General features: G+C 53.5%; 2 protein-coding genes across 9 annotated transcripts; both read right to left on the bottom strand.

Annotated features, from left to right (window-relative positions):
* Positions 1-8: 8 nt before the first annotated feature.
* Positions 9-1,994, bottom strand: COMMD4 (COMM domain containing 4). Its single transcript, XM_049812400.1, has 8 exons — positions 1,814-1,994; positions 1,653-1,724; positions 1,488-1,553; positions 1,160-1,199; positions 910-1,029; positions 566-646; positions 280-456; positions 9-150 (listed from the first exon to the last, which is right to left on the bottom strand). The coding sequence occupies exons 1-8, from the start codon at positions 1,814-1,816 to the stop codon at positions 110-112; spliced, it is 600 nt and encodes a 199-aa protein (XP_049668357.1). The 5' UTR covers positions 1,817-1,994; the 3' UTR covers positions 9-109.
* A 9,203-nt stretch (positions 1,995-11,197) lies between these two features.
* Positions 11,198-23,612, bottom strand: LOC126043688 (nascent polypeptide-associated complex subunit alpha, muscle-specific form-like). 8 transcript variants are annotated; one of them, XR_007507494.1, is made up of 16 exons: positions 22,795-23,612; positions 19,910-22,478; positions 19,417-19,475; positions 18,982-19,136; positions 18,451-18,554; positions 18,257-18,315; positions 17,847-17,983; positions 17,647-17,771; positions 17,216-17,274; positions 16,672-16,826; positions 16,136-16,245; positions 15,489-16,016; positions 14,227-14,423; positions 13,289-14,112; positions 12,292-12,607; positions 11,198-11,687 (listed from the first exon to the last, which is right to left on the bottom strand). XR_007507494.1 is itself a non-coding variant. In XM_049812465.1 (12 exons), the coding sequence occupies exons 2-12, from the start codon at positions 22,463-22,465 to the stop codon at positions 15,864-15,866; spliced, it is 3,672 nt and encodes a 1,223-aa protein (XP_049668422.1). In that variant the 5' UTR covers positions 22,466-22,478; positions 22,795-23,612; the 3' UTR covers positions 15,459-15,863. The 8 variants fall into 8 exon arrangements, 2 of the variants coding, with proteins under 2 accessions (XP_049668422.1, XP_049668423.1); XR_007507495.1 differs by having other exon boundaries at positions 12,292-12,604; XR_007507496.1 differs by lacking the exon at positions 22,795-23,612 and having other exon boundaries at positions 19,910-22,516.
* Between the last annotated feature and the right edge of the window lie 83 nt (positions 23,613-23,695).

Raw genomic sequence — 23,695 nt, 5'->3', positions numbered from 1 at the left:
TTCCCCCCCGCTACCGGGGGCACAGGGAAAGCTTGCCCCCGCCTTCCCCCCCCCCCCCCCACACACACCCCTCCCCAAAGCGGGGCGCATCGGGTCCTGCCCTGGCTCCTCAGAGAAGGGTGTTCATCAGGGCCTGGGCCTGCTTCAGCTCTGCGGGGAGAGGATGGAGGCGGTGGGGGAACCGGCTCCGGCATCATCCCCCCACACACACACCACCACCACCCCCCCCTGGGCCGAGGGGGTTCCCCGGTGCCCCCCCGCCCCATCCTCTGGCCTCACCTGCCAGCAGCACCCGGAACTTGTCGGCCGAGAGGACCACGGGGACGGCCGCCGTCCCGCCGCGCTGCCCGTCCCGCAGGTTGAAGGTCAGGTGCACGAGGGGCTCGTTGACCTCCCGCAGCTCACTGGAGCTGAGGGTGTAATCCACACGCCAGCCCACCGAGCCCAGCTGGCTCACTAGGGTGGGCAGGCGGGCGTCAGCACCCCGGCGTGCGCTCGGGAAGGGTGATCAACCCCAAACCCACCCCCCAAAACGGTCGCCAAACCTCCCAAGGCCCGCACTCACGTCTCAGGCTGCAGGCCCTGAGGCTGTCCTGGAGGGAGCTCTGCTTCTCCTCGTAGGACCGGCACAACCCGCCAGCATGCTCTGCCCGGGGCCAGAAGAGAGAAGACAAGAAAACCACACGCTGACCCCAGCCCCGCTGCGGCCAAACCCTGGTGAAGCACCCGGCGGAGCCCCCCCCAGGACGGACGGCACAGAGGGGAGGTGACGGAGGACGGCGTGGCTGCCGTCCCGCACCGGGTCTGGGCGTGAAGGCGGCAGCGCCGGGGGCTGCCAGCTCAGCCCCAGCACGTCCCACCAGGTCCAGCCCTTGGTGACACCCCCGGGGTGTCCCCCCTCCCCGTTACCTTTCGGCAGCCCCAGCTGCTGCAGCTCACTGGAGAGGGACTCGCTGTCCACGTTGTGCTTGGCGGCGCTGGAGAGGATGAAGCCGAGGACGGCGATGGTGGCCTTCACGTCCCCCGACTCTGCGGGCCGGACGGAGGGTTAGCTCCGCCGCCTCGGGAAGGCGTCCCTTGCCGGATCGCTGCCCGTCCCCGGAGCGCGGCTTCCCGGGGACGGGGGGACCCCGTTTGGGGCTGGGGCAGCAGCGCTCACCTAACTTGGCGTCGGAGGTCAGCTTCAGGATCTTCTCATACTGCGGGAGAGCAGAGCGCCGGGACGTCAGGGCAAACGCCAGGTACCGCGCGGCCGCCTAACACGCTCACTACCAACGTTAACCCTAAGAATTTTTACCTCGGCATTAATACTAATAATCCTTAGCATCCATATTTATTACTACAAGTACCGGCCGGTAGCGTTCTGAACCCCGAGGCTTGCATTAAGAATACGAAAATCAGGGCTATTGCTAATGATGCAACTAGAGCGCTACAACTCCGCCTCCAGCACGGCGACCCCCGGGGACGAGGGGGGACCCCCCACTCACCTCGATGGCCTCCCCCAGCAGGTCCCGCAGCACCTGGGCGCAGATCAGCTTCAGCTTCACCGAGGACTGCGGGGGGAGAACGGGGGCGGGGGGGGGGGGGGGTGAGCACCGGGCAGGGGGACGGAGGGCTGGGGGGGGGGGACACGGGACACACGGGTACTTAACGATTTTGGCCAGGGTGCTGATCTCGGCCAGGACCCAGTCGGGGCAGTCCAGGTCCCCGCAGAAGCGGAACCGCTGCGGGGGGAAAGCGCGGTCAGAACCCGCCGCGGACTCGCCGCGTCCCCCCCCCGCCGCCGCCGCCTCCTCCGTCCCCCCCGTCCCACCATGTCGCCGCCGGTTCCCGGTCCCCGCCGCAGAACCCGCCTCCGCGACCCGGAACCGTTCCCGGGACAGGCGGGAGGTGCTGCGGCCGCTCCGCCCGTCCCCGCCCCGGCGGCGGAGCCCTGCACCGGGGGGGAGGCTGGGATCCCCCGCGGGGCACAACCGGCGGCCGGGACCCGGGGTTTCTGCCCAGCCCCGGCGTCTTTATTTCAGCTCCAGCCCCACGCTGTGTATGTCAGAGCCAGCCCTACAGTCTTTATTTCAGCCCCAGTGTATTTTCGCTCCAGCTATGTGTATTTTCGCCCAGAGACTATCATCTCATTGGGTTTGGCCCGGTGCATGCCAGCGTCCCGCACTTTGGGGGCAAATGTGACGGGACCCCCACCTCCGGTGAGGGTCCCACGGCCCCACCCCACTCCCCAAATCCCCAAATCCCCTCCCGGTGCCCGGGGGGAGAAGAGCTTGGGAACTAGGGCAGCCCCTCCCGCGGGCAGGAACCAGCCCCCGCCCCCCCGCAAAGCTTCACTGCGCCGCGTTACACTTTATTACCCGTCGGTCGCCATCAGACATTAGGTTTATAATAACACAACGCGGTATTTCCGACCCAGCCCCCCCACCCCCGCGGGGAGCCGGGCCCCGGGCCCCGGGCCCCGGCAGCGCCGCCGCGCCGCCGCGCTCCACGGCCTCCGGCCCCGCCCCGCCAGTCCCGTCCCGCCAATCCCGCACCGAGGCGGCGCCCGACCCCGCCAATCCCGCCCCGACAGGCCGCGCCCCGACCAGCTCCGCTCCGCCCAATCCCAGCCCGTCCTTTCAATCCGACCCCGCCCCGGCCGGCTGCGCTCCACCAATCCGATGCCGCCGCTTCAATCCCTGTTGGGCCTCCGCAGCGAGCCCGCTCCCGGTCACCGTTCGATCTCCAGAGCCCGGAACCGCCGCAGCTCGCAGCGACGCCGGGAACTCTCCGAGGGACCGCGCGGGGACCGGGATCCCTCCGCCTCCTGCCGGGCCGCGCCTCCCGGAGCGGCGGCGGCGGGATCGGGGCCTGCGGGCAACGGGAGCGGCGGGGCCGGGGAGCCGGGGCCGGATTGAAAGGACGGGCTGGGATTGGGCAGAGTGGAGCAGGGCGGGGCGGGGCCGGATCGAAAGCACGGGCTGGGATTGGGTGTAACGGAGCCGGGCGGGGCGGGGCCGGATTGAAAGGACGGGCTGGGATTGGACAGAGCGGAGTAAGGCTCTAAATCGAGTTCGAGAAGTGATAAGAGAGTGGGAACCGGCGCGGGAATTCTGTCCTGAAATTGGTTGGTATCTTCTGGATACTCGGGAGCTTCAGGAGAGAGGCTCGGTTGTCTCTCTGTGGCCCCCGGGAGTATCGTTTACATCGCCTGATAGACTGTGACCTTACCTTAGACGCTATTTCGGTGTCGTGCGAGAGGTCTGCGAACGCGCGAGCGAGCGAGACGTGTTATTAACGCGAAGCGAGTGCGGAGTTTCGAGCCGCAGTTCCACCATCCCGCGACGGACGTGGTCAGCGACGGACGAAGCGAATGGCGTGAAAGGCCCGAGAAACAGAGACACGCCGGAGACGTAGAGTAGTACGAAGCGAGCGTGGAGCAATAATCTGTGGTTCCATTTCTTGGCGATGAAAGTGGCCTGAGCCGAGCGAAGTGTGTGACAGTAATAATGGGAAATATGCTGGGGAAGGAACAAATAAAACGCAGCCCTCCTCGGATGTATTTTAGCACACTGCAAAGACATTGGGGGTCCCCCCAATGGGAAGGGAGCGTGGATAAAAAGACCCTCATTGAATACTGCACACAACGGTGGCCGCTGTATAAATTAGAGGATGGAGAGAAATGGCCACCGAATGGGAGCATAAATTATAATACCCTTTTACAACTCGCCTTATTTTTAAGGAGAGAGGGCAAATGGGACAAAATAGTCTATGAAGACTTGTTTTTCGTTCTCTGCGAGCACCCCGAGATGCGAAAGGAGTGCGCTATTAACTTTAGCTCCCCGTGACCCTTTCGTGTTAACCCTGGAAAAGGATAACTTTAAAGCAGGAGTGGGTAAAATGAAGAAGGGTTGTTCATCTTGTTCAATAGGATCAAGGTGCCTAAAGTATAAAGAGAATGAGGACAGAATAGAGGATTCTGTAACCCCTATAGGTGCGTGGGGAAGGGGACAACAAGAGCAAGAACAGGCAGGGTCACCACTTCCATTAGAAGAACCCAAAGTGACCCTTTTGAGCCCTCCCCCTTCACTTGAGATCAAAAGAGGGAGAAAGAAAGAACCTGATACTGAAAAACGAAGGCATAGCTTCAGACATCCTTCTAGTTCACCTCCTAAAACCACAGCACGAGACCCTAAATCTAGGACTGCGTCGTTACGAGAACCAGCAATTCAGGCACCTTTGAGAGAGGCTGCAGGAGCAGCGGGTCCCATAAAACTCAAGGTACCCCTCTCTATGGGAGATTTAGATGTCTGGAAATTAGTAGCTAAAGGATATCGGGGTGATCCAGCAGGGGCAGCAAAATGATTTAAGGCATGTGTAAAAGCATTAGATGTAGATTGGGAGGATGTGGATTTGATGTTGGACGCACTAACAGATACAGAAAAAGAATTAGTCCTTAAAACTGCTAGAGGTTACGGAAGAAACAAATAAGGGATGAGGAGGATATAAACGACTACTTCCCACAGTCGAAACCTCGGTGGGATTATAATGATACAGACCGTTGCCAACTTTTGCGACAATATCGGGAATGGGTGGCATTCGGGTTGGAAAATGGGATACCGAAAACAGTAAACTGGGGTTCTTTATTTGCTATTAAACAAAACCCTATGGAAACCCCTTCTTAGTTCCGCGATCGACTTTGGGAAGCAATGCGGAAATATACTACCTTGGATCCGTCCAGAGACCAAGGGAAGATGCAGCTAGTTTCCCTGTTCCTGGGGCAATCCCCGGATGATATCCAAAGAAAGCTCCAGAGACTGAAGGCTGAGGAACGGTGTGATATAGAAAAGTTCTTGGAAGAAGCTTGGCGCGTATTTCGAAATTGGAATGGGATTGAAAGATGGAAGCTAGGGGAACTCATTTCTACCGCTACTATAGCAGAACTTAGAGAAGAAAGACGGGGTGCGAAACCCTTTCCACCTCGAAAGAACTCACAGAATCCACGCTGCCAAACCAGGTTGGGCATTCACCAACGTGCAATATGCAAAAAGGAGGGACACTGGAAATGAGATTGCCCACAGAAAAGGAGAAATGGAAGGGCAGTGGTTGCAGAACTAGAAGAAGGTTAGGGGAAACTGGAGGATCAGTCCCCGGGGGATCCTCTGCTTCTGATGAAGCTGGGGCATGGGTCACACGGCACTGAATTTTTGATGGATACTGGAGCAACCTTTTCTGTGTTAAATATACAATTAGAAGAAATAGACCCAGGACGATCTATAAATGTGGTCAGGGCAACAGGTCAACGACAGGAGGTGTCATTCGTGAAGCCACTGTCCTTTAAATAGGGTAAATCCACAGGGATGCATCCATTTCTGTACATGCCCCAAGCACCCAAATCTCTTATTGGGAGGGATTTCTTAGAAAAACTACAAGCGGAAAATAAATTCACCCCTGAGGGAATACAGTTAAAAGTAAATGAGAACGAACTAATTGAAATTTTGAGTTTAGCTTTACTTACAGATAAAGAATCAGAAGAGATCCCAGACGAAATTCTGAACCAGGTATATCCTGGAGTCTGGGCAGGTGGAACCCCCGGGACAGCAAAGACAGCGCAACTGGTAACAGTCAAATTAAAACCTGGAGTGCGGCCCGTACGAATTAAACAACACCCTCTCAAATTAGAGGATCGCAAGGGAATGAAAACAGTGATCGATAATTTTTTGAAATTCGGGTTGTTGATAGGGTGTGAATCAGAATATAACACTCCAATATTACCAGTGCAAAAGCCTGACGGTAAAAGCTATATAGATTGGTACAAGACCTTAGAGCCATCAATAAAATAGTGGAAGATCTCCACCCTGTGGTGGCCAACCCATATACACTATTAACCAGACTTGAAGAAGAATATGTGTGGTTTACTGTTTTAGGTTTGAAAGACGCCTTCTGCTGCCTACCCTTAGACCCTGACAGCCAGAAACTGTTTGCCTTCGAGTGGGAGGATCCTGAAACAGGTAGAAAATCGCAATTAACCTGGACAGTGCTCCCACAAGGATTCGAGAACAGCCCTACCATTTTTGGGAACCAATTGGCCAAAGATCTTGAAGGATGGACGGCTCCCCCAGGAGAAGAGATTCTTCTACAGTATGTAGATGACCTGATGATAGCAACGACCACCACCGACTCTTGTTTATCTTATCTTGGACAGTAAGCCTTTTAAACTTCTTGGGACTAAGTGGGTATAAGGTATTAAAACAAAAGGCACAGATTTTGCAACAAGAAGTAATGTATCTCCAGTATGAGATATTGGGGGGACAACACAAACTACGGACGGAAAGGAAAAAAGCCATCTATAGTACCCCCCTGCCACACACTACCAAGGAACCGAGAACTTTCCTGGGAATGACGGGCTGGTGTCGGCTGTGGATACTTAATTATGGCATCTTAGTCAAACCCCTCTATCAGATGATAAAGGGCAATCCAAAAACTCCGACATGGACCAAGGAAGGTAAGCGGGCTTTTCAGACCTTGAAGGAAGAACTATTAAGGGCCCCAGCTCTGGGCCTGCCCGACGTCTCCAAGCCGTTCTTGCTTTTCTCACATGAGGGGCAGGGGATGGCTTTGGGAGTGCTGGCGCAAAACCTCGGCCCCTATAGAAGAGCTGTGGCTTACTTCTCAGAACAGCTGGATGAAGTAAGTAAAGGATGGCCGAGCTGTTTAAGGGCAGTATCGGCCGTGGTTATCAACGTTCAAGAAGCTCGCAAGTTTACCTTGGGTCAGAAAATGGCTGTGTTCGTATCTATCTCCTACAGTAGCCGCTGTACTGGAACAGAAAGGGAGCCACTGGTTGTATCTCCCTCAAGGTTCCTCAAATACCAGGCCATCCTAGTGGAGCAGGATGATGTGGAGATCCTCAACACTGACCTAAGCAATCCTGGAGCATTTCTGTCATCAGACCAGGAGGATTCAGAAACCCTCCACCACGACTGCCTGGAAGTGATTGAAAGCACATATTCCAGCAGGGCTGACTTGAAAGAAGAACCCCTCCCCGATGCCGAATCCTGCTATACAGATGGTAGCAGTTTTGTGAAGAACGGAGAACGTAAGTCTGGATATGCAATAACCACTCTTGACTCTGTCATAGAAGCCGTTACCTCCTGGGACTTCAGCTCAAAAAGCAGAAATTATCGCACTCATCAGAGCATTGCAGAAGGCTTGAGGAAAACAAATCAACATATGGACAGATTCTAAATGTGCCTTCAAAGTGGTGCGTGCTCATGGGGCAGTATGGAAAGAAAGAGGATTATTAACCTCCCAAGGCAAGCAGATTAAATATTCTAAGGAGATCTTAGAGCTATTAGAGGCCATCAGACTACCCCAGGAGGTAGCCATAATGCACTGCAAAGGACACCAGAAAGGAGAAACAGAACAAGAAAGGGGAAACGGGTTGGCTGGTCAGGAGGCAAAAAGGGTGACAGAACAAGGACAAGGTACAGTAACCATACAACCCCTCTTTCCTGAAGGTCAGATCGAATTTAATTCTAGAGACTCATATTCTAAGAAAGACCAGGAACTGATTCAAGATTTGCATGCCACCTTAAGGGGTGAAAATTATTTAACCCCTCAAGGACAGATAGTAATACCTGAGAAGGCTTTACGGCAAGTGGTAGTAAAGGAACATGAGAAAACACATTGGGGAGGAGATGCCCTATGCACGTATCTCTGGAAAGCGATAATAGGTAGAAACCTCTATACTGTGGGTCAAAGAATGTACTCAAAGATGTGCTGTCTGCCTCCAGAATAATCCCCAGACAACTCATAAAGTAGAATTCGGGGCGATAGATAGAGGAAACTATCCTGGGCAACAGAGGCAGATCGATTTTTCCGAACTCCCAAGGAAAGGCCGGTATCGGTACCTCTTGATCCTAACAGATACCTTCTCCGGATGGCCCGAAGCCTTCCCAACGAGGACCAATAAAGCCAGAGAAGTGATCAAAGTATTGCTTAATGAAATAACACCTACATTTAGGGTACCTGCTGGCGTGTCCTCAGCGAGAGGTTCCCATTTTGTAGCCGACATGGTGCAAGGAGTAAGATGCTACAGATTAACTGGCACCTTCACACTCCTTATAGGCTGCAAGCCAGTGGGCAAGTAGAAAATAATGAATCATTTACTTAAACAAAAAATCATTAAAATTGGACAGGAGGCCAATTTACAATGGCCTCAAGCATTACCTTTGGCTTTATTGAGAATCAGGGTAAAACCTAAAATTAAAGAGAAACTGAGTCCCTTTGAAATGTTGTATGGAAGACCCTGTGGGCTCACATATGGGGGGGAAGATATAAACCAACTGGGAGAGCATTATGATCAGAACTATATGATTGCATTATGTACACAATTGTCTCAGATTAATAGGTATGTAATAAGCACTCGGTGAAGGGGATTAGATGGCCCCTTACATGATATACAACCTGGAGACTATGGGTACATAGAAACAATTGTGGGAGACCCCTTCCAAAAGAAATGGAAAGGACCCTACCAAGTATTACTGGTTACATATACTGCTGTAAAGGTAAAAGGTGTAACTGCTTGGATACACTATTCCAGAACTAAGGCGACTCCAAAGCATCAGGAGAATCCTCAGCTTGAGCAGAAATGGACCTCCAAAGGTACTGGACCAGCAAAGCTGCGATTTCGGAAATCATTAGGGTGATCTTCTACGTCACAGCCGGACAGACAGACAACTGCATCACCCATCAAGATCTAAATGGTGTCCCTGACCCTGAAGACTGGACTAGGAATGGGTACTCGGTAACGTAGGTCTGGATATCACAGATGAGATAAGTAAGGTATACACAGTTTTAAAAATTGATGGGCAAATTAGGAGAGACTGGGGAGATTCAGGACGAACCCAATCTTTTGTAATACAAGAAAACAGTTCGGTTAGTATGGCATGTAAGTTTAAAGTGAAGCAAAAGTACCAAACCGCTGTAACGATGATTGGCATTTATGCATACAATTTGGAAGAGCCGCAACGGTGTGTATACTTGGCAGCATGTGTGTTTTATCAAGATTACTCTCAGGCAGAGGTTCAACTTAATGCTAGTTCAATTATTCGGTGCATAGGAATTGTACATGATGGAAGGAGATTGACAAAATCATACCGACAAGCGACTCTAATTTCAAATAGACGTGACCACCACATATATAATATAGAATCAGGCACTCTCCTCAATCCTCCCAGCCCTCTGATAGTTAAACATTCAAAAGAAGAGGAGGATGAGATCCCTTGTCACAGAGGGGAATGTGTGAATGCTCCCGATGGAGGGTGTACACCTGGAAACCAACCTGGCGACATATCAATAAGGAGCTCAGACAGACGGGAAGAACTAACTTGGTTAGACTTAACTAACACTACTTCAAATTTTGTGGGCCTTACGGATTGTTATGCAGAAGGGATAAATCAAACCGAGATAGAAATTACCTGTAAGAACAATTCGTCCTATTTGCTTGTAAATGATGGAAGGAGTATCATGATGATTGTAAAATGTATAAAGCTGAATTGTAAATATAGCAGACAACTTAACCGCTCATTACAAGTCATATGCATAAGGAATAATACTGCATTTGATTATTGGGTAGTAGTACAAACATTATCTACCACCCCAAAACCAACCACTACGGTTACTGCACCCAGTCCAACCACCATCCCTCTGTTTGAACCAGCTAACTGTGCTATAAAATACCACAACCTCTCATTCGCAGGTCCTTATGAGGTGAGACAATCCAACGAGCAGAAATTATTTCTGGATCCCACATATTCTTTAAAGAAGGTACAGGTGAAAGTGCAAGCTGATATGTAGCTCAGATAAAATCAGAATGCTTACCTTTCGTCTCACAAAGTCTTAAAGGATGGAAAGCATGGTTGCATTCCAGAGCTCACCACTCGAGGAAACGGAGAGATTTAACAGGATGGTTTGGGTCTGGGTTAGGAGTTTTAAACTCCATTGATCAAGACGTACCAATTAATAAATTAAGTACAGTTACCTCTGATTTGGGAAAGCTGGAGGTACCATTAAGGTCATCCCTAATTACTCTAGCTGAATCTCAGCAATTAACTGCTGACCTCATCTCCTTACTGCCCAACCATACTAGCCAGGATTTCCAAGCAGTAGCAAGTTCTGTAGAAGGACCGCAAGGAAATGTCTCTATTGCCATTCAATGGGTACAGACCCAGCTTTGGATACAATCTGTGGTTTCTGATATAATCAGGGAAGGGATGTCAGGAAACTTACCACAAGAAATTAGAGAAATTATGGCCGAGAATGAGACTACCAACTCATTCGAATTAAAACATCAGGCTTGGTGGCAACTAGTTAATTTCACCTATGATGACACGAAGGAACAAATTGAAGCCTATGTATTCACAATTCAAAAGGCAGAGGTGTGGGCTATTTTCCCTATTTTAGCATTAGGGGCAATCCATCAAGATGTAGTAGTCAGACCAATAGGACACGATGTTTGGGCAAAATATAGCAATAATACAGGGAAACAGCAGACTATTAGTACTGAAGCCTGCATCCCAAAGGAACAACTAGGATATCTTTGTGAAAATGCGGTAATTGAAAACAAAGATCTGTGCTTAGAGACAGAGGACAGTACATGTACTTTTGGGATGCTTCCCTCGGGACATGCTCAATCACAGGTATGTTATGTAGGGAAAGGATGTGCCTGTATAAGGACTAGTTGTGCTAATGTTAGTATTGATACTTGTGAAGAAGAAAGAAATGGAACTAACTTTTGTGTTTGTAATTTTACCAAAATACGAGGTTGTGATTTTAACTATTCTGTTCCTATAACCACCTCTCAGTTGATCTCTGACAGTTAGATGCTGTACAAGGATGTACCTAAACAACAGATCAGAATGGACATTAATGTCCTTAAGAAAATGCTTTCCCACCCAGTCATTGAACCACCGTTAAAGAAGGTGAAAGAAAGTTCTAACTGAACATTATGGCAAGTCCAGCACGATACTCTGGAAGTAAAAAACATCATCACAACCATCGAGAAAACCAGGGAACACCACCGGTGGGACATTTTTCTAAACACATCATTAAAATCTCCAACCGCTGCACAGTTTTTCAACTTTCTAGTGCATCCTGTGCTAATGCTGATCCTTGTAGCCCTACTGTTGACTATTCTCAACGTTTGGATGTGGTGGAAAATACGGACTGTTGCTCAACACGTACAGGTATTATGGACTGCAAACGAGGTTTTGCAAAAGAATTTGCAATAGCTTAAAGAAAAGGGGGGGTTGAATTAAGGAATAGAGTTGAGTATGGCTTGAAGGTTTGCTTGACATAACTAGGCCGGTCTTAGCATAAGTACGAGTGTTAAAGAATTCTCAGTCATGGGTTTCTCTAGGTTTGCTTTATTAACAACTCAGAGTTGGGCCACCACCGCAGTGAATGGCAACCTTCCAAAAATTTCTCAGTCTTATATACCTTTTTACCACCCGTTATCCCAGTCCAAAGTCCTTGTAGTGTTCCAGTGGATCTCGGTTCCCATGTTGTTACTATTCATCATCGTCTTACCTCATCGATTCTTCTTTTGTTCCGTCAGGTCATCATCCTGTGGGTTTCGAAGTCCGTCTTGGGTCAGTCATCTTCTCATCCCCTTTACTTTGAAGTCTCGTACCTACACCATCCTGAAAAAAACCTCGCTGGTTGTTCCATTAACGATTTCCCATTTATCTTTGCAAGTTCTACATATTTTAATCACTCCCCAGCTACGCACCTGTATCTTGCTGATTTTTCATCTTTTGTTTGATCTGTCTACTGATTAGCTTGACTGGGTTTTACTCCAGTCCTGGATTGGGGCTATACAGGGGGGCAGGCTGCGAACGCTGTTCATGGCCTGTTGAGCAGCTCAGTTGCCGTTAATAACCTTAACCCATTCTATATTAATATCCAACAGTCTTATCCTAAATTTTCTGAAATCTTCTAGATGAGTTAGCAAATACTGTGAGTTCTTGGGTTTGGTTTGGGGGTTTTTTTGTTGGTTTGTTTTTTTTTTTAAGAGGTTTTAGCTTGGCTAACCATAAACAGGGTCCTACCCCTCTGCAGGGATATGATATGCTGCTGCCTTTAGGCACGTATGCCTTGCTATCTAGGAAACCATAAAACTAGTTACAATAGACAAAATAGAGCACTAAAGTTTTGTAACCGCAAACTGCTTGTTTATCGGGGATTAACCACAAAATGTATGGAACATTTGATAAAAATGCTATATAAGTTTGACTGAAATTTTACCTGGACGGAGGTGCGTTTTGTAGGGTGCCGACCCTACGCTCTCCCCACCGGTGAAAATAAAGGTGCTTTGGCTTACAGTCCCTCTGCGAGCCGATTCCTTTGAATCGGGGTGAGCAACCGGGCAGGGGAGTGGGGAACCACCACCGAATGAGCCCCCCACCTCCCCAGGAAAGCTCGGTTCTTGCTGAGAACGGCACGGCACGGCACAGCAGGCAGACAGCAGCCCGCAGCAGGATCCGGCTTCCCCCTCTGGTCCCCAAGGTTTAGGGGGGGCAGAAGCTGCTCCATGGCCTTGTCTCCCCAAAGGGAGCACCTGCTGAGGAGGAGGAAGAGGAGGAAGAGCATGAGGAGGGATTTGCTCCTGCAGGAGAGCTGATGGAAGTACCCTGTCCTCGTTTCACCTCCTCAGCATCTTTCCGCAAGGAGGGGGACAGCCACGTTAAAGTTGATGCCAAAGTTCAGGGCTGGGGGGATGGAGGAGGAGGAGGAGGAGGAGGATGAAGGCACAGGAAGGAGCCCAGAGCCTGCAGCATCGCGACGGCTTTCTCACCCAGCCGCAAGGTGACACAGCGGTGGCATCTGAAGTACCGGCACCCGACAAAACCCAGTGGGTCTCGGGCCACGGCGGGGACCGGACGAGGGGGGATGCTGCGGGTGGGAGCTCGGGGATGCTGCGGGGTTCCAGGGCATCGGGCAGGGACCTGGCGGCTGCTGCAGACCCGGCAGAGCAAGGCAGCCGCCAGTGTCCAGCCGTTCACCCCAGCAACCTCCAACTGCCAAACCGCCCCATCGTGTCATTTCTAGACAGACCAGGGTATTTTTTTAATTTTTTTTTTTTTTCCCCTGCCTCGTTCTTCATCGGTACAGTTTGTTTTTATCCAGGCTGACTCGCACACTCGCTCAGCCCGTTTGTTGGCGTGCAAACCAGCACGGGCAGGATGCAGGAACAACCGCAAAACCACAGATGAAAGGCAAAGAGTAAATATATTTTCATTACCTCACCAACCAGGAGATCCCCGGAGCAGCGCCCAGGCAGAGGCACGCAAGCGAGGACGCAGGCATCGCGGAGCTCGGTCCGTGCTGAAGGATCGCCAAACCTGATGTTTTCACCTGTATTTCAGGAATTCGCAGAGACGTAGTTTGCCACCATGCCTTGATCTTTCCCACGGCAGGGCAGGAATCTCAAGCACGTTCGATAGGTGCCTCTGAGTCTATCGCAGGCCGATGTTATCTGAACACAGATGTTCTACTTATCAAACGCCCAGGACAAAACAATTAGTACGATACATGAGGTTTTTTACACCCCAGCTGCAAGTCCCTTGAGCACATTCACAATCATCCGTTATTTTCCCACCGTTGGGATTGCCCCTGTTTTGGCACTTTTCACGGCTGCAGGTCGGGTGGTTCCTGCCTGTGCCTTTGGGTAAGAGTCACTTCTAGAAAACCAGCCTTTGAAGACTTCTATAGAATCGCTTCCTTTTTTTCTCCTCTTAAGTACAGCAGAAGCCGGCTGGTCAGGCTTTGGGTTACTCTTATTACTCTTCACTCGCACACTGGGGGTAGGTGACATCCAAGAGAGGAGGTGAGTCAGTTCCGAGGAAGTTCTCGGCCCTTGCTTTGCAAAGCCGGCCCTACAGATTCGAATTAACACGCAGCGGCGGTGGCAGCTTCTTTGTGCCTTCCAGCACCTCAGCTCTGATTTTCTCAAGGTTTGGGGATGCAGCAGGTTTTTCCCGGCCCTGAAGAATTTGCTGCTTGTGGGTCGTTTCCAGGCAGGAGCTGGCAGGGGAGGGTGGAAGCTGAGGAGCACTAAGTGCATTCCTGTTAAAGAATTTTTAGTCATGGGTTTCTCTAGGTTTGCTTTATTAACAACTCGGAGTTGGGCCACCACCGCAGTGAATGGCAACCTTCCAAAAATTTCTCAGTCTTATATACCTTTTTACCACCCGTTATCCCAGTCCAAAGTCTTTGTAATGTTCCACTGGATCTCAGTTCCCATGTCATTATCATTCATCATCATCTTATCTCATCAATTCTAGGGTCCCGGTTCTTCTGAAGTTAGAGGTCATAGGCAGAAGGTCTCCGGTCACCACAATCACTTTTCTTACACATCAAAGATGACCTTTGAATTTCTGAAAATCATTCGGGCTATTCTATTAATTTATCTTGCTCTAAAGTTAATCACTCTTATGTCTTAGGTCTAAGATATATGATCCTTCTTCTGTTGATTCAGCTTGACTGGGTTTTAAGCCAGCCACAGTGAGGGCTACACATGGGACAAATATTGTTTTATAAGCACCTGCATTCTATTAATCACATCTAAAGCAACTCTCTAATCATTAGTTATATGTCTAATATGAATAGTCTTAGAAACAATGAGGCTTAAGCATTGTTCCCTTTACAGTTCCTTGTTTTGCAGAGCACAGGGAAGGGTTAGTTTTAGCTCCTCTCCCCCTTCGAAAGGAGCAGGGGAACTCAGCACACCCCAGGCAGCAGCTTCCAGGCTCCCTGCTCCCATGGGATGCAAGCAGGGACAAGCACCCTCAGAGCAGGATGGGGTGAGCCCTGCCCCTTGCCTGGGCTGCAGAGAGGTTTTCCCCACCTGCTTTGGAGGAGCACAGGACTGGATGACCTTTGATTAGAGTTAAAAAAAAGCAACCAAAATCCCTTTTTTGAAGCAAGCATCTGTATGCAGAGCCTGCTTTCTGCCTCTGCACAGAGCACAGTCCCACAGATCGAGGAAAAGCATGCAGCAGAGAGGGAAAAACCAAGCTTTTGGGTGGGGGGAAAAAAAAAAAGCTTTGCCTGGTAGTTAAGTAGGCACCTGTCATAGGGTGCTTTGCCTGTTGGGGTAAAGGGGACCACTCTGTGCAGAGCAGGAAGGGCTGCTTTCCCCAGGGAAAAATCAATCCCCCCACCCTCTTTTAAACAAGCTAACCATACTGAGCAGTTAATCAAGAGCTGGAGAGGACCAAGCTCAGCTTATCAATACCAGTTAGACCAGCAGCACACAGCTTGAGGTGCTGAAAGCCAGGTTTGGCTGGGAAGAGCGTGCAGCTCTTAAGCAAGCCTGGGTGTAAAGTATAAGCCACGGAGTGCCTGGCAGCTGCCCATTACAGCTCCTAGCCCTGGAGCAGCAGAGACCATTCACAGCTAGGTTTGACATTCTATAAACAGTTTATTAAAGCTCAACATACAAAGTTATTCCTTTATACACCTGAGCCCACATCCTTCTCAGGGAGGGTTCGGCAGCTGCATCCCGATGAGCATCATCCGAACATCTCTCCCTCTGCAACCCCTCTTCAGGCTCCCCGCGATCAGCTGCATCTTCTCGTCAGGCAGCACTGTTTTGCAAGCTTGTTTGAGCATCCTCAGGGCCCTGCAGGTGAGAGGGGGACAAGTCACCATGCCCACCTCCAGCAAGGGCAGGGAGCAAAGTCTCCTTCCCTCCAGCCCCCCAGGGGTTTCTCCAACTCCTGGCATTGCTCAGGACCATCACCAGGTGCAACAGGGACCTATGACCTGCAAGAACGCCAGCTGTGCTTCAAAGCTCTAGCTCCAAGGCACAGAAACTAATTCCAGGGAGCGTAAAGACCACTTGCCTGTTCAGATGGTGACCAGATCCCTCGGTTTTCCATTTCCAGGGTTTGGGTCCTCGCTTCAGAGTAGCTTCTGTCCCAGAGAACTGCCACATCCCACCAGCTGAACATCCTGGTCCTCAGACACTAGGGAGGAGAGCATGGAAGCTGCAGCCCTGCCTGGCCCCATGCCCATCCTCTGCTCTGTGCTCTCCTCGCACAGGGACCGGGACTGCTTTGCCCCAGCAGACAGACATTGCCCTTACCACCAGCACGATGATCAGAGCAGTAATGACGCAGAGGCCGCACACGATGACAATGGCCACACCATACTCAGGAAAGCCTGGTGGGGGCAGGGGAGGCTGCAGAGTGTCCTCTGGAGAAGAGGACAGCAGTTAGGACAGCTTGCAGGACACAGGAGCTCTACCTCGCAAAGCAGGAGCCACCCACTCTCCTTTAGGAGACCAGAGGTAACGTATAGGATACCAATATACATCCATTTGACACCCTCTGTGCTCTTTCCAGGTAACCCTTCCCTCTTGTCCTATGCCAGCCTGCAGCAGGTGGGTCTGTCTCCATCCTCCCGGAGGCTGCCCAGTGGGATAGGGCACGGTTGTTCCTAGAATTGTACTTCCAGATCAACCATTGCAAGCTGGTCACCTTACTAGCCATCTCCATCTCACCCTCCCTTCGCATAAGGAATCCAGATCTAGTTGGTTGTGGATCTACTCTGCTCGCACTGTGGGCATGGAGCCACAAGCTGATGAAACCTGTATACCCATACCCCAAATGGGAAGCTTACCTCCCACAGCAAGAGAGTATGGGTCCACCTGGAAGTCTGAACCAGCCAAAGTCTTGTTTGGCCCAACTGAGAGCACGAGTGCCTCCAAAACTTCCAGGCTGGTTGGACCAGGGTGCTGGAAGACCACGTCTCCATGGCAGATCAAGGAGCCAGGCCTGTGGACAAGGTTGGGAAGAGCTCCAGCAGCTGCCAGTCCCACCGTGACCCTGCAGCCATATGCTGGGTTGTGGCCATGGGCACAGCCAGAGTCCCAGCTGGTTTTGCTCAGAGGGGCCCCAGGAGGATGTCTCTGCACCCAGGGAAGCATTGGTTTTGCATCTGCTCTTTGGGATGGAAGGGCCATCCCTGGGGGTCCAGCAAGTCACTCCCGAGACAGTGGGTAGATGTTTGACCTCAGCTGCCTGTTGCAAACACTTCTGTGGCTGAGATGATACACCCAACAGCCATGACCTGTTGGTTGATGGTCATAGGGAGACCTCCCTGGCTCTGTACCCCCCCTGCTCCTCCCTTCTGCCCCAGCAGACCACCCTCTGCTCCCACTCACAGGAATCCTCTTATCACCACTTGCAGGAAGCTCCTGTGGTCCCTCACGGCTCTCGCCACCTGGAAGAGAAGTTTTGCTCAGCTCCCCACCAGCCTTTGGGGCTTTTCACCCAGCCAGACCACCATTTCCACAGCCATGGTGGAACTGGCATGGCCACTACCACAGGGACACAGGGCAGCTGTGATTCTGCAGCACCTCCAGGTCCCTGGCTGCATCGTGGTGGCCTGAACCACTGAAGCACCGTCAGCAGAGAGAAAACATGCTGCTGCTAAAGCCTCGGTGCCTGCCTCCAGCAGGTATCAGCCACGGCACTGGAGTTGAGGGTCTGGTTTGGACAACCCCAGAGCAGTCCCTCATCCTCCAGTGGTCCTCAGCCTCCTTTGCTCAGCACCCTGGGAGGACCCTGGCCCCCTCCCACCAGCCATACCTACCACATCCTCAAGGTCTCTGGTGAGCTCCTGGTGCTCTATAGCAAGCGGATCCAGAAGGTCCTCACTGAAGCGTCTGTTGGTGATGAGGAAGGAGACCGGGTAAACCTGTAGGTGAAGCCTGGCTCCTGAAGAGGCAAGACATGAGTGCTAGGTGAGCAGAGCTGGCAGTGAGCCCTACCACACACAGGGACTGTCCTTACCCTCCACCGAGAGGGAGGTCAGGTCCACAGAGCAGGTTGCCAGAGCTGTCAAGGCCTGCAGAACCTCTGCAACGTTGGCATGGATGACTGTGTCAAGGTAGAGGTCTCCAGCGATCTCCAGGTCCCCATTGAGGTTTCTAAGGGGAGAGAAGGGCTCTAAGCAAGGTGGGAGAGGAGGGACCAGGCTCACCAAGCACACCCTTGCTGGTCTTTTTTTTTTTGGCAGCTTGTGACTGCTCAGCCCAGGGAAGGTGCTCAGTTGCAGTATTTGCCACCAGCTGCACACCACCCTTCCAGGTTTCCTAGCGCAGCACAACTCAGCCTCTCCACCTTTGCAGCCGCAGAACATGCCAGAGGTAGCAAAGGTAACTTAATGAAGAGCTTTGGAGAAGGGTAGTTGTGTCCCATACCTGAGCTGGGCAACAGTGAAGTTCCTCACACGGTAGAGGGCATCGAGAGACCAAGTCACCTAGATGAAGAGGAGACAACAGCTCACACCCTGCCCCTGCTTTAGGGCACATTATCCCACTGGGCCGGCAGTGCAGCAGCCAGCACCCGTTTTCACAGCATCATCCTTTGGAAGAGCCACCAAGGCTTGCCATACCTTGCTGATCAGCCTCTCCAGGGAGTTTGTCCTGCTGCTCCCAAGCTGGAGGGCAGTGAGAGAGATGGACAGCTTCTCCGGCTCCAGGTTCTCCAGGTTGAAGCCTGAAAGGGTTCAGAAGGCAGTTATGCCCATGCCTGTTCCTCCACCTTCCCCGGGAGATATCAGTCAGCCTTGAGTTCATCCTCTGCCACACACTGAAAGCAGAAGCCAGCAGGGCGGCTGAGGGAAGGCGAATACCTTTTGTGGTGGGAAGGGCTTGGTATCTACCACCTCCCCCAGGACAGGAGAAGCAGGTCAAGGAGGGGAAGCCAGAGACTTTAGCAGAAGCGCTGGACCACACAGGTCCAACTGCTGCAGATGTGGTGTCCAGCATCCTTCACGCTAAAGGGTTTTGCGTGGGTCAGGAGAAGGAACGCTAAGTGAAGGTGAAGGCTGAAATCCAAGCTGGGGAGGTTTTGGCTTTCATAGAGGTATAGGGAGGACACTTGACAGCAGCAGCTTTGCTGTGGGATGTTCTCCACAGCTTACCACTGGACTGGACAGATTGTGGCTCCAGTTGCCAGCTGAAGACGCTCCTTCCCTTGCTCGCCTCCATGACGACCGTCCGGATGAGGTGGGAGTTGGTGGGAGCAGGAGCATCCCCCCTGAACAGGGCTTCCCCTCGCACAACCACCGAGCCGTTCCTGGGAAGGAGATGAGATGATGGGCAGCCCACCTCCCCTTTGATAGAAGCTTTAGAGCCCCATCATCCTCACATTAACACCCCACCCAAGGAGAGGTCTCAGATGGCTTTATCTGGAGCTTCAGACACTTTCAACCAAGGATTCCTTAGGATGATGACCCTGAGGAGGGAGCACAGGCCCTCACAAGACCAGTCTGGAGCATTTTGCTGGGCAAACCCTTCCCTCCAAGCCAAACACACCCCTCTCCATCTGTTGCCCCAGGGCAGAGCCACATACTCACATAAACTCAAGGACATTTGCCTGCAGGAAGGTCTCATAGGTGGACAGCATTTGGTTTAGCTGGAAGAAAGAAGCACCTGTTAATGGAGAAGCTTTATACCAGGAGGTGTGCAATAAATACAGAGGGAAGTCAGCATAAACTACCCAGGGTACGCCAGGTCTCTGGCCATGGTCATGGCTAAACTGGCATACCCAGGGCTCCCATCAGCCTGGAACCCGCACCCGGGAGGGAATACCCCAACACCAACATGGTGTGCAATGGCCCTATTACCTGCTGGAGGCAAGGGGAGTCCAGTCCCGCCTCAAACCAAGCGTGCCAGAGCCGTGCTGAGGATTTACTTGTCTCCACCATGCCTAGGTAGGTGATAGACCAAGCCAGGGCTGATGCAGCCCACAGGCTTCTCACCCCAGCAGGGCTTGCTGCAGTAGCTTCTCAGCTGCAACCCCTACACCCAGAAGTACCAATATCTCCACCAACCAGCTCCCGCACTCACCATCAGCCTCACTTCTTCCTCCAGCTCCCTGTAGCTCTCCGAAGCCCTACTGCTCAGAGTCTCGGTGTAAGCGATGCCCAAGAGCCGGAACCGCAAAGGCAGCACGTGCGCAGGCAGAGGCTGTGCAGGAGAGGGAAGCCCGGAGGGGTGGGATGCAGGGATGCAGGGATGCTTCGCCCCTGGGGACCCAGGTTTGCCCATCGTCATCCACTCAGCTGGGGTGAAGGTCTCTCTGGCAGCTGTAGGGAGATGCTGGGAGGTGACAGAGTGACCGGACACAGACTGAACATCAAGGGTCACTCCTGATGGTGCAGCCAGGGTCCGAGAGCTGGACAGGGAGCCAGCCGCATGCACAGCTCCGGTGGAAGTCAGCAGGCAGGATGGAGATGGCGAGGTTGTGGTGCCGGTATGGTGCGCAGCCTCAGAGCAATGCCCCGGAGCAGGGTTCTTGGAGCTGGGAAGAGGCACAGAGCTTGGGATGGCACGGGTGGGCCCTGGAGGTCCTGCTGGAGCAGCAGTGGCTCCCACCGATGCTGTCCGGGGCTCACTGTGCCCAGCTTCTTCTGCCACAGCCACCGGTCCAGGCAGCACAGTCATCTCTGCCACCTTCATGGCCTGGCATTGGCTTGCAGTGGGTCCATCCTCAGATGCTGTCACGAGGGAGGGATCCAGGTGCAGAGATGGGCTCTGGGTACGTGACCCCAGGGAGAAGCCACGTGTCACACCTGCAGCTCTTGCAGAAGGGGAAGCCACCGTAACATCTCCATCCTCGTAGGAGGCTTTGGTCACTCCAGGTTCCGGGACGGTATCAGAGGCTGCAGAGCTCAGCCCTGTCACAGGGGGACCTCCAGCGCTGGGGGCCCTGGTCTGAGCAGGGGAAGGGTGGGCTTCAGTGGATGTCAGCAGAGTCTGCCTTGCAGGGGGGGAAGACCGATCACTTGGTTTCCCTGAGGTGACAGCAGGTCCCCCAGACTCTGCTGTAGGATGGAAGGGAGCCAGCACCTGTGGGTGGTTGACATCTTGAGCCAATGCAGCACTGGGAAGCGATGCCAAGACAGTGGTCAGAAGTCCAGACCCATTTTCTGGGACCTTGGCCAAGACTGTGTCTGCCAGCAGAGCAGCTTTGCCATGAGGGAAGGTGCCAGCAGGCCATGTGTCCCAGAGCATCTCGGATGTCACAGCAGAGGTTACCCACGCAGCACCGGTACGCGTTTCGGTCGAGCTGGACGTCCTTTCTGTTGGCAGAGCCGAGGGCGGCCCTGGAAGGGGCACCAGGTGAGGAACAGCAGTGCGGTCCTCACCCATACCAAGGTCAGGCAGGCCAGGGCTTGGTCTCTCCGCTTTCTTCTGCCCATCACGGCTTCTCATTGTGGCTCTGGCAACTAAAGCTCCATGCTGGACATCAGAGAAGCCACTGGCTGCAGACTGGTCAGATGCTGGCACACTGCTGGGAGCCTGCGCTGCTGTCACAACTCCGGCCCGAAAAGGCAAATTCCTGGCTGTGGCCACAGCAGGAGGCTTAGAGCTTGAAGCCAGGTTGAGATCTGCTCTGTGGGTCCAATGGCCAGGGGATGCCCCAAGGGCCAACATTTGGTCACCTCCAGGCTGGTTGACTCTGCTGTGGCTCTGGGACGGACTACCTGTCAGCGCCCACACTGACCCTGCAGGTGCTGGGGCATCAGATGGGCCATAAACCCCCCCAGCAGCCCCATCAGGTGAAACCAGCTGGGTGGGCACCACCTCCAGCAACGCAGCTCCTGCAGACCCCCGGGGCTCCACCATGCCCGCTGGCTGCCCAAGGCCACGGGCCGAGGTCACGGCAGGCACGGGCGTCGCATCACGGGAGCCCGGTCCCATGCCACGGGGGCTTCCTAGAGCAAGGTGATGCTGGAAGACAGGACCGGGGTCACCCGTGGTCTGGAGGAGCGGAGCTGAGGTAGCGGACACCCCTGTGCCAAGCCACCACGCAGGGGACGGCGTCACAGCTGCTCTCACGCCCAACCTGAGCCCTTTCGCATCCCTGGATCCATGCTGCTGCTCTGGTGAGGTCCGAGCCGTCAAGGGAGAGGCAGCGGCCGCTGTCGGCATCCCCAGACTCCATCCCTCGGCATCCGTACCGTGGGTCGCGTCTCCTTTCACCCCCAGGAAGCAACCTGGGGTACCCACAGAGTCCGTCGGCGCGCTCCCACGCCGCTGCATCGCCAGTTCGTTGAGCAGGTCCCCACGTGTGGCCACCAGATCACCACCTGTCCCTTGCTGGGAGGCTGGCGAGCCTGGCCGAGCACGGAAAGGAGGCAGGGAGGCTGGGGGGGGCCGGGAAAGAGCAGCCAGAGACCCCAGGTTGTATGGGAGAGCAGTGGCAGACAGGCAGACGGCCAGCACCAGGAAGGCTTTGCACCACAGCCCGCTGGCAGCAGCGGCCACACAGGTGGTAGAATTCGGGGCCATGGCCACAGCCCCTTCCCTCTCACCGCAGAGCATCGTTTTCAGCCGTAGGGCACCAACATCCCTGGGGTCCGGGGGTCCTGCCCCTCGGCTCTGCCTTTGAGAGGCCATGGGGAGAGCCTAGCTGTGGACAGATACAGCAGGAGCTTTAGGCTGGGTCCCTCCAAGCTTTACCACCCCCCCACCCCAGCCCAGTGACAGTAGCTGGCCCACCCCAAGAGCCAAGGACAGAAGACCCCTTATCAAAACATCTCCCTGGTCTCCAGCAGCACCGAGCAGCTGCTCCAGCTCAGGGAAGTTCGTGCCAAGCCTCGGCATCCCTCAGGAGAAGCCAGGGAGGCTCCCGGTGCAAAGCAAGGCTGTAACCAGCCTCAGACATCACATCAAACCTCCACCTCACCCGGGACAGCAAGGCTTTCCAACCCACCAGCACCCCTTACCTGATAGCACCCACAGAGAGCACCAAGCTGCTCCCCAGCCCTGTGCTTTTATCTCATTTTCCAGTGGGTGGGGGATGTCTCCATTCCAGCTGCTCCCAATTAACACACAATCTCATTTGCACTCCTCCAGGTGAAGCTCTTTCCTGGCTGGAGGGGTCCCAGCTTCCCTCTGCTGCTCATTAAGCCCTTGGCAGATGAAGGAGTGTTTGTGCCTGTTCCTCCAGGTAGGTTTTTCCCCAAGCACTGGCCCCAAATGCCACGGATGCTCCCCAAAATGCCCTGTATGGGGGGGGGGGGGGGGGTCATGGCAGTGCTGTTTCCCTGCTGGGCTCGAGTAATTTGGGCTAGAAAATGTGGTTTGGAGTGCTTGGCTCTTGCGACCGGGCAGATGTCGTGCTTCTGATGGAGGCTCGCAAGGGGTAGGGTGTCTCGGGGGTCCCCGCTAAATCAGCCCGGGGTGCATCCCCCCAGCAGCAGGCAGAAGAGTGCCGGGGACCAGTGCCATCCCTGCTGCACCCCACAGCTCCTCTGCTCAGGTTCTGATGCGCAGACACCTCTGCCAGCACCTTCCTCCCTGGCTGTCATTTGGGGGGCTCCGGACGTACCCCTCTCAGGTGCTGGGATGTGTTCCCTTACCGATGGGTGACTCACGGGGGTTCCCTGCACCCCTGGGCATCCCCGGCAGGTCGGATGCTGGATCCAGCCCTCCGATGACGGCTAGGCACATCGCTTGTGTTTTGTTGCGGGGAGAAGCAGACAAGCGTGTTGGATGGGGGTGCCCAAACCCGTTGCTTGGTCTGCCCAGCCAGCCAGGAGATGCTTGGCACTGATTTGGGACCCGCCGTGTCCCCAGAAAGGTCCCGTCGTGCCCGTGCTGGCAAGCAGAGACCGAAGCATGGTG

This window comes from Accipiter gentilis, chromosome 10 (genome assembly GCF_929443795.1).
Source record: "Accipiter gentilis chromosome 10, bAccGen1.1, whole genome shotgun sequence".
Classification (NCBI taxonomy): Eukaryota; Metazoa; Chordata; class Aves; order Accipitriformes; family Accipitridae; genus Astur; species Astur gentilis.
This window is presented reverse-complemented; position numbering and strand designations above follow the sequence as displayed.

Bases quoted from the DNA above. Each gene is read 5' to 3' on its own strand.
- COMMD4 (XM_049812400.1), bottom strand. The intron at 1,200-1,487 runs GTGAGTGGGGGG...GCTCTCCCGCAG, and splicing joins TGCTGGGGGAGGCCATCGAG to TATGAGAAGATCCTGAAGCT. The intron at 1,030-1,159 runs GTGAGCGCTGCT...TCCGGCCCGCAG, and splicing joins GACCTCCGACGCCAAGTTAG to AGTCGGGGGACGTGAAGGCC.
- LOC126043688 (XM_049812465.1), bottom strand. From the start codon at position 22,465: ATGGCCTCTCAAAGGCAGAGCCGAGGGGCAGGACCCCCGGACCCCAGG. The intron at 16,827-17,215 runs GTGAGTGGGAGC...CCTTGTCCACAG, and splicing joins GTGGTGATAAGAGGATTCCT to GCCTGGCTCCTTGATCTGCC. The intron at 16,246-16,671 runs GTAAGCTTCCCA...CCTCTTCTCCAG, and splicing joins ATACTCTCTTGCTGTGGGAG to AGGACACTCTGCAGCCTCCC.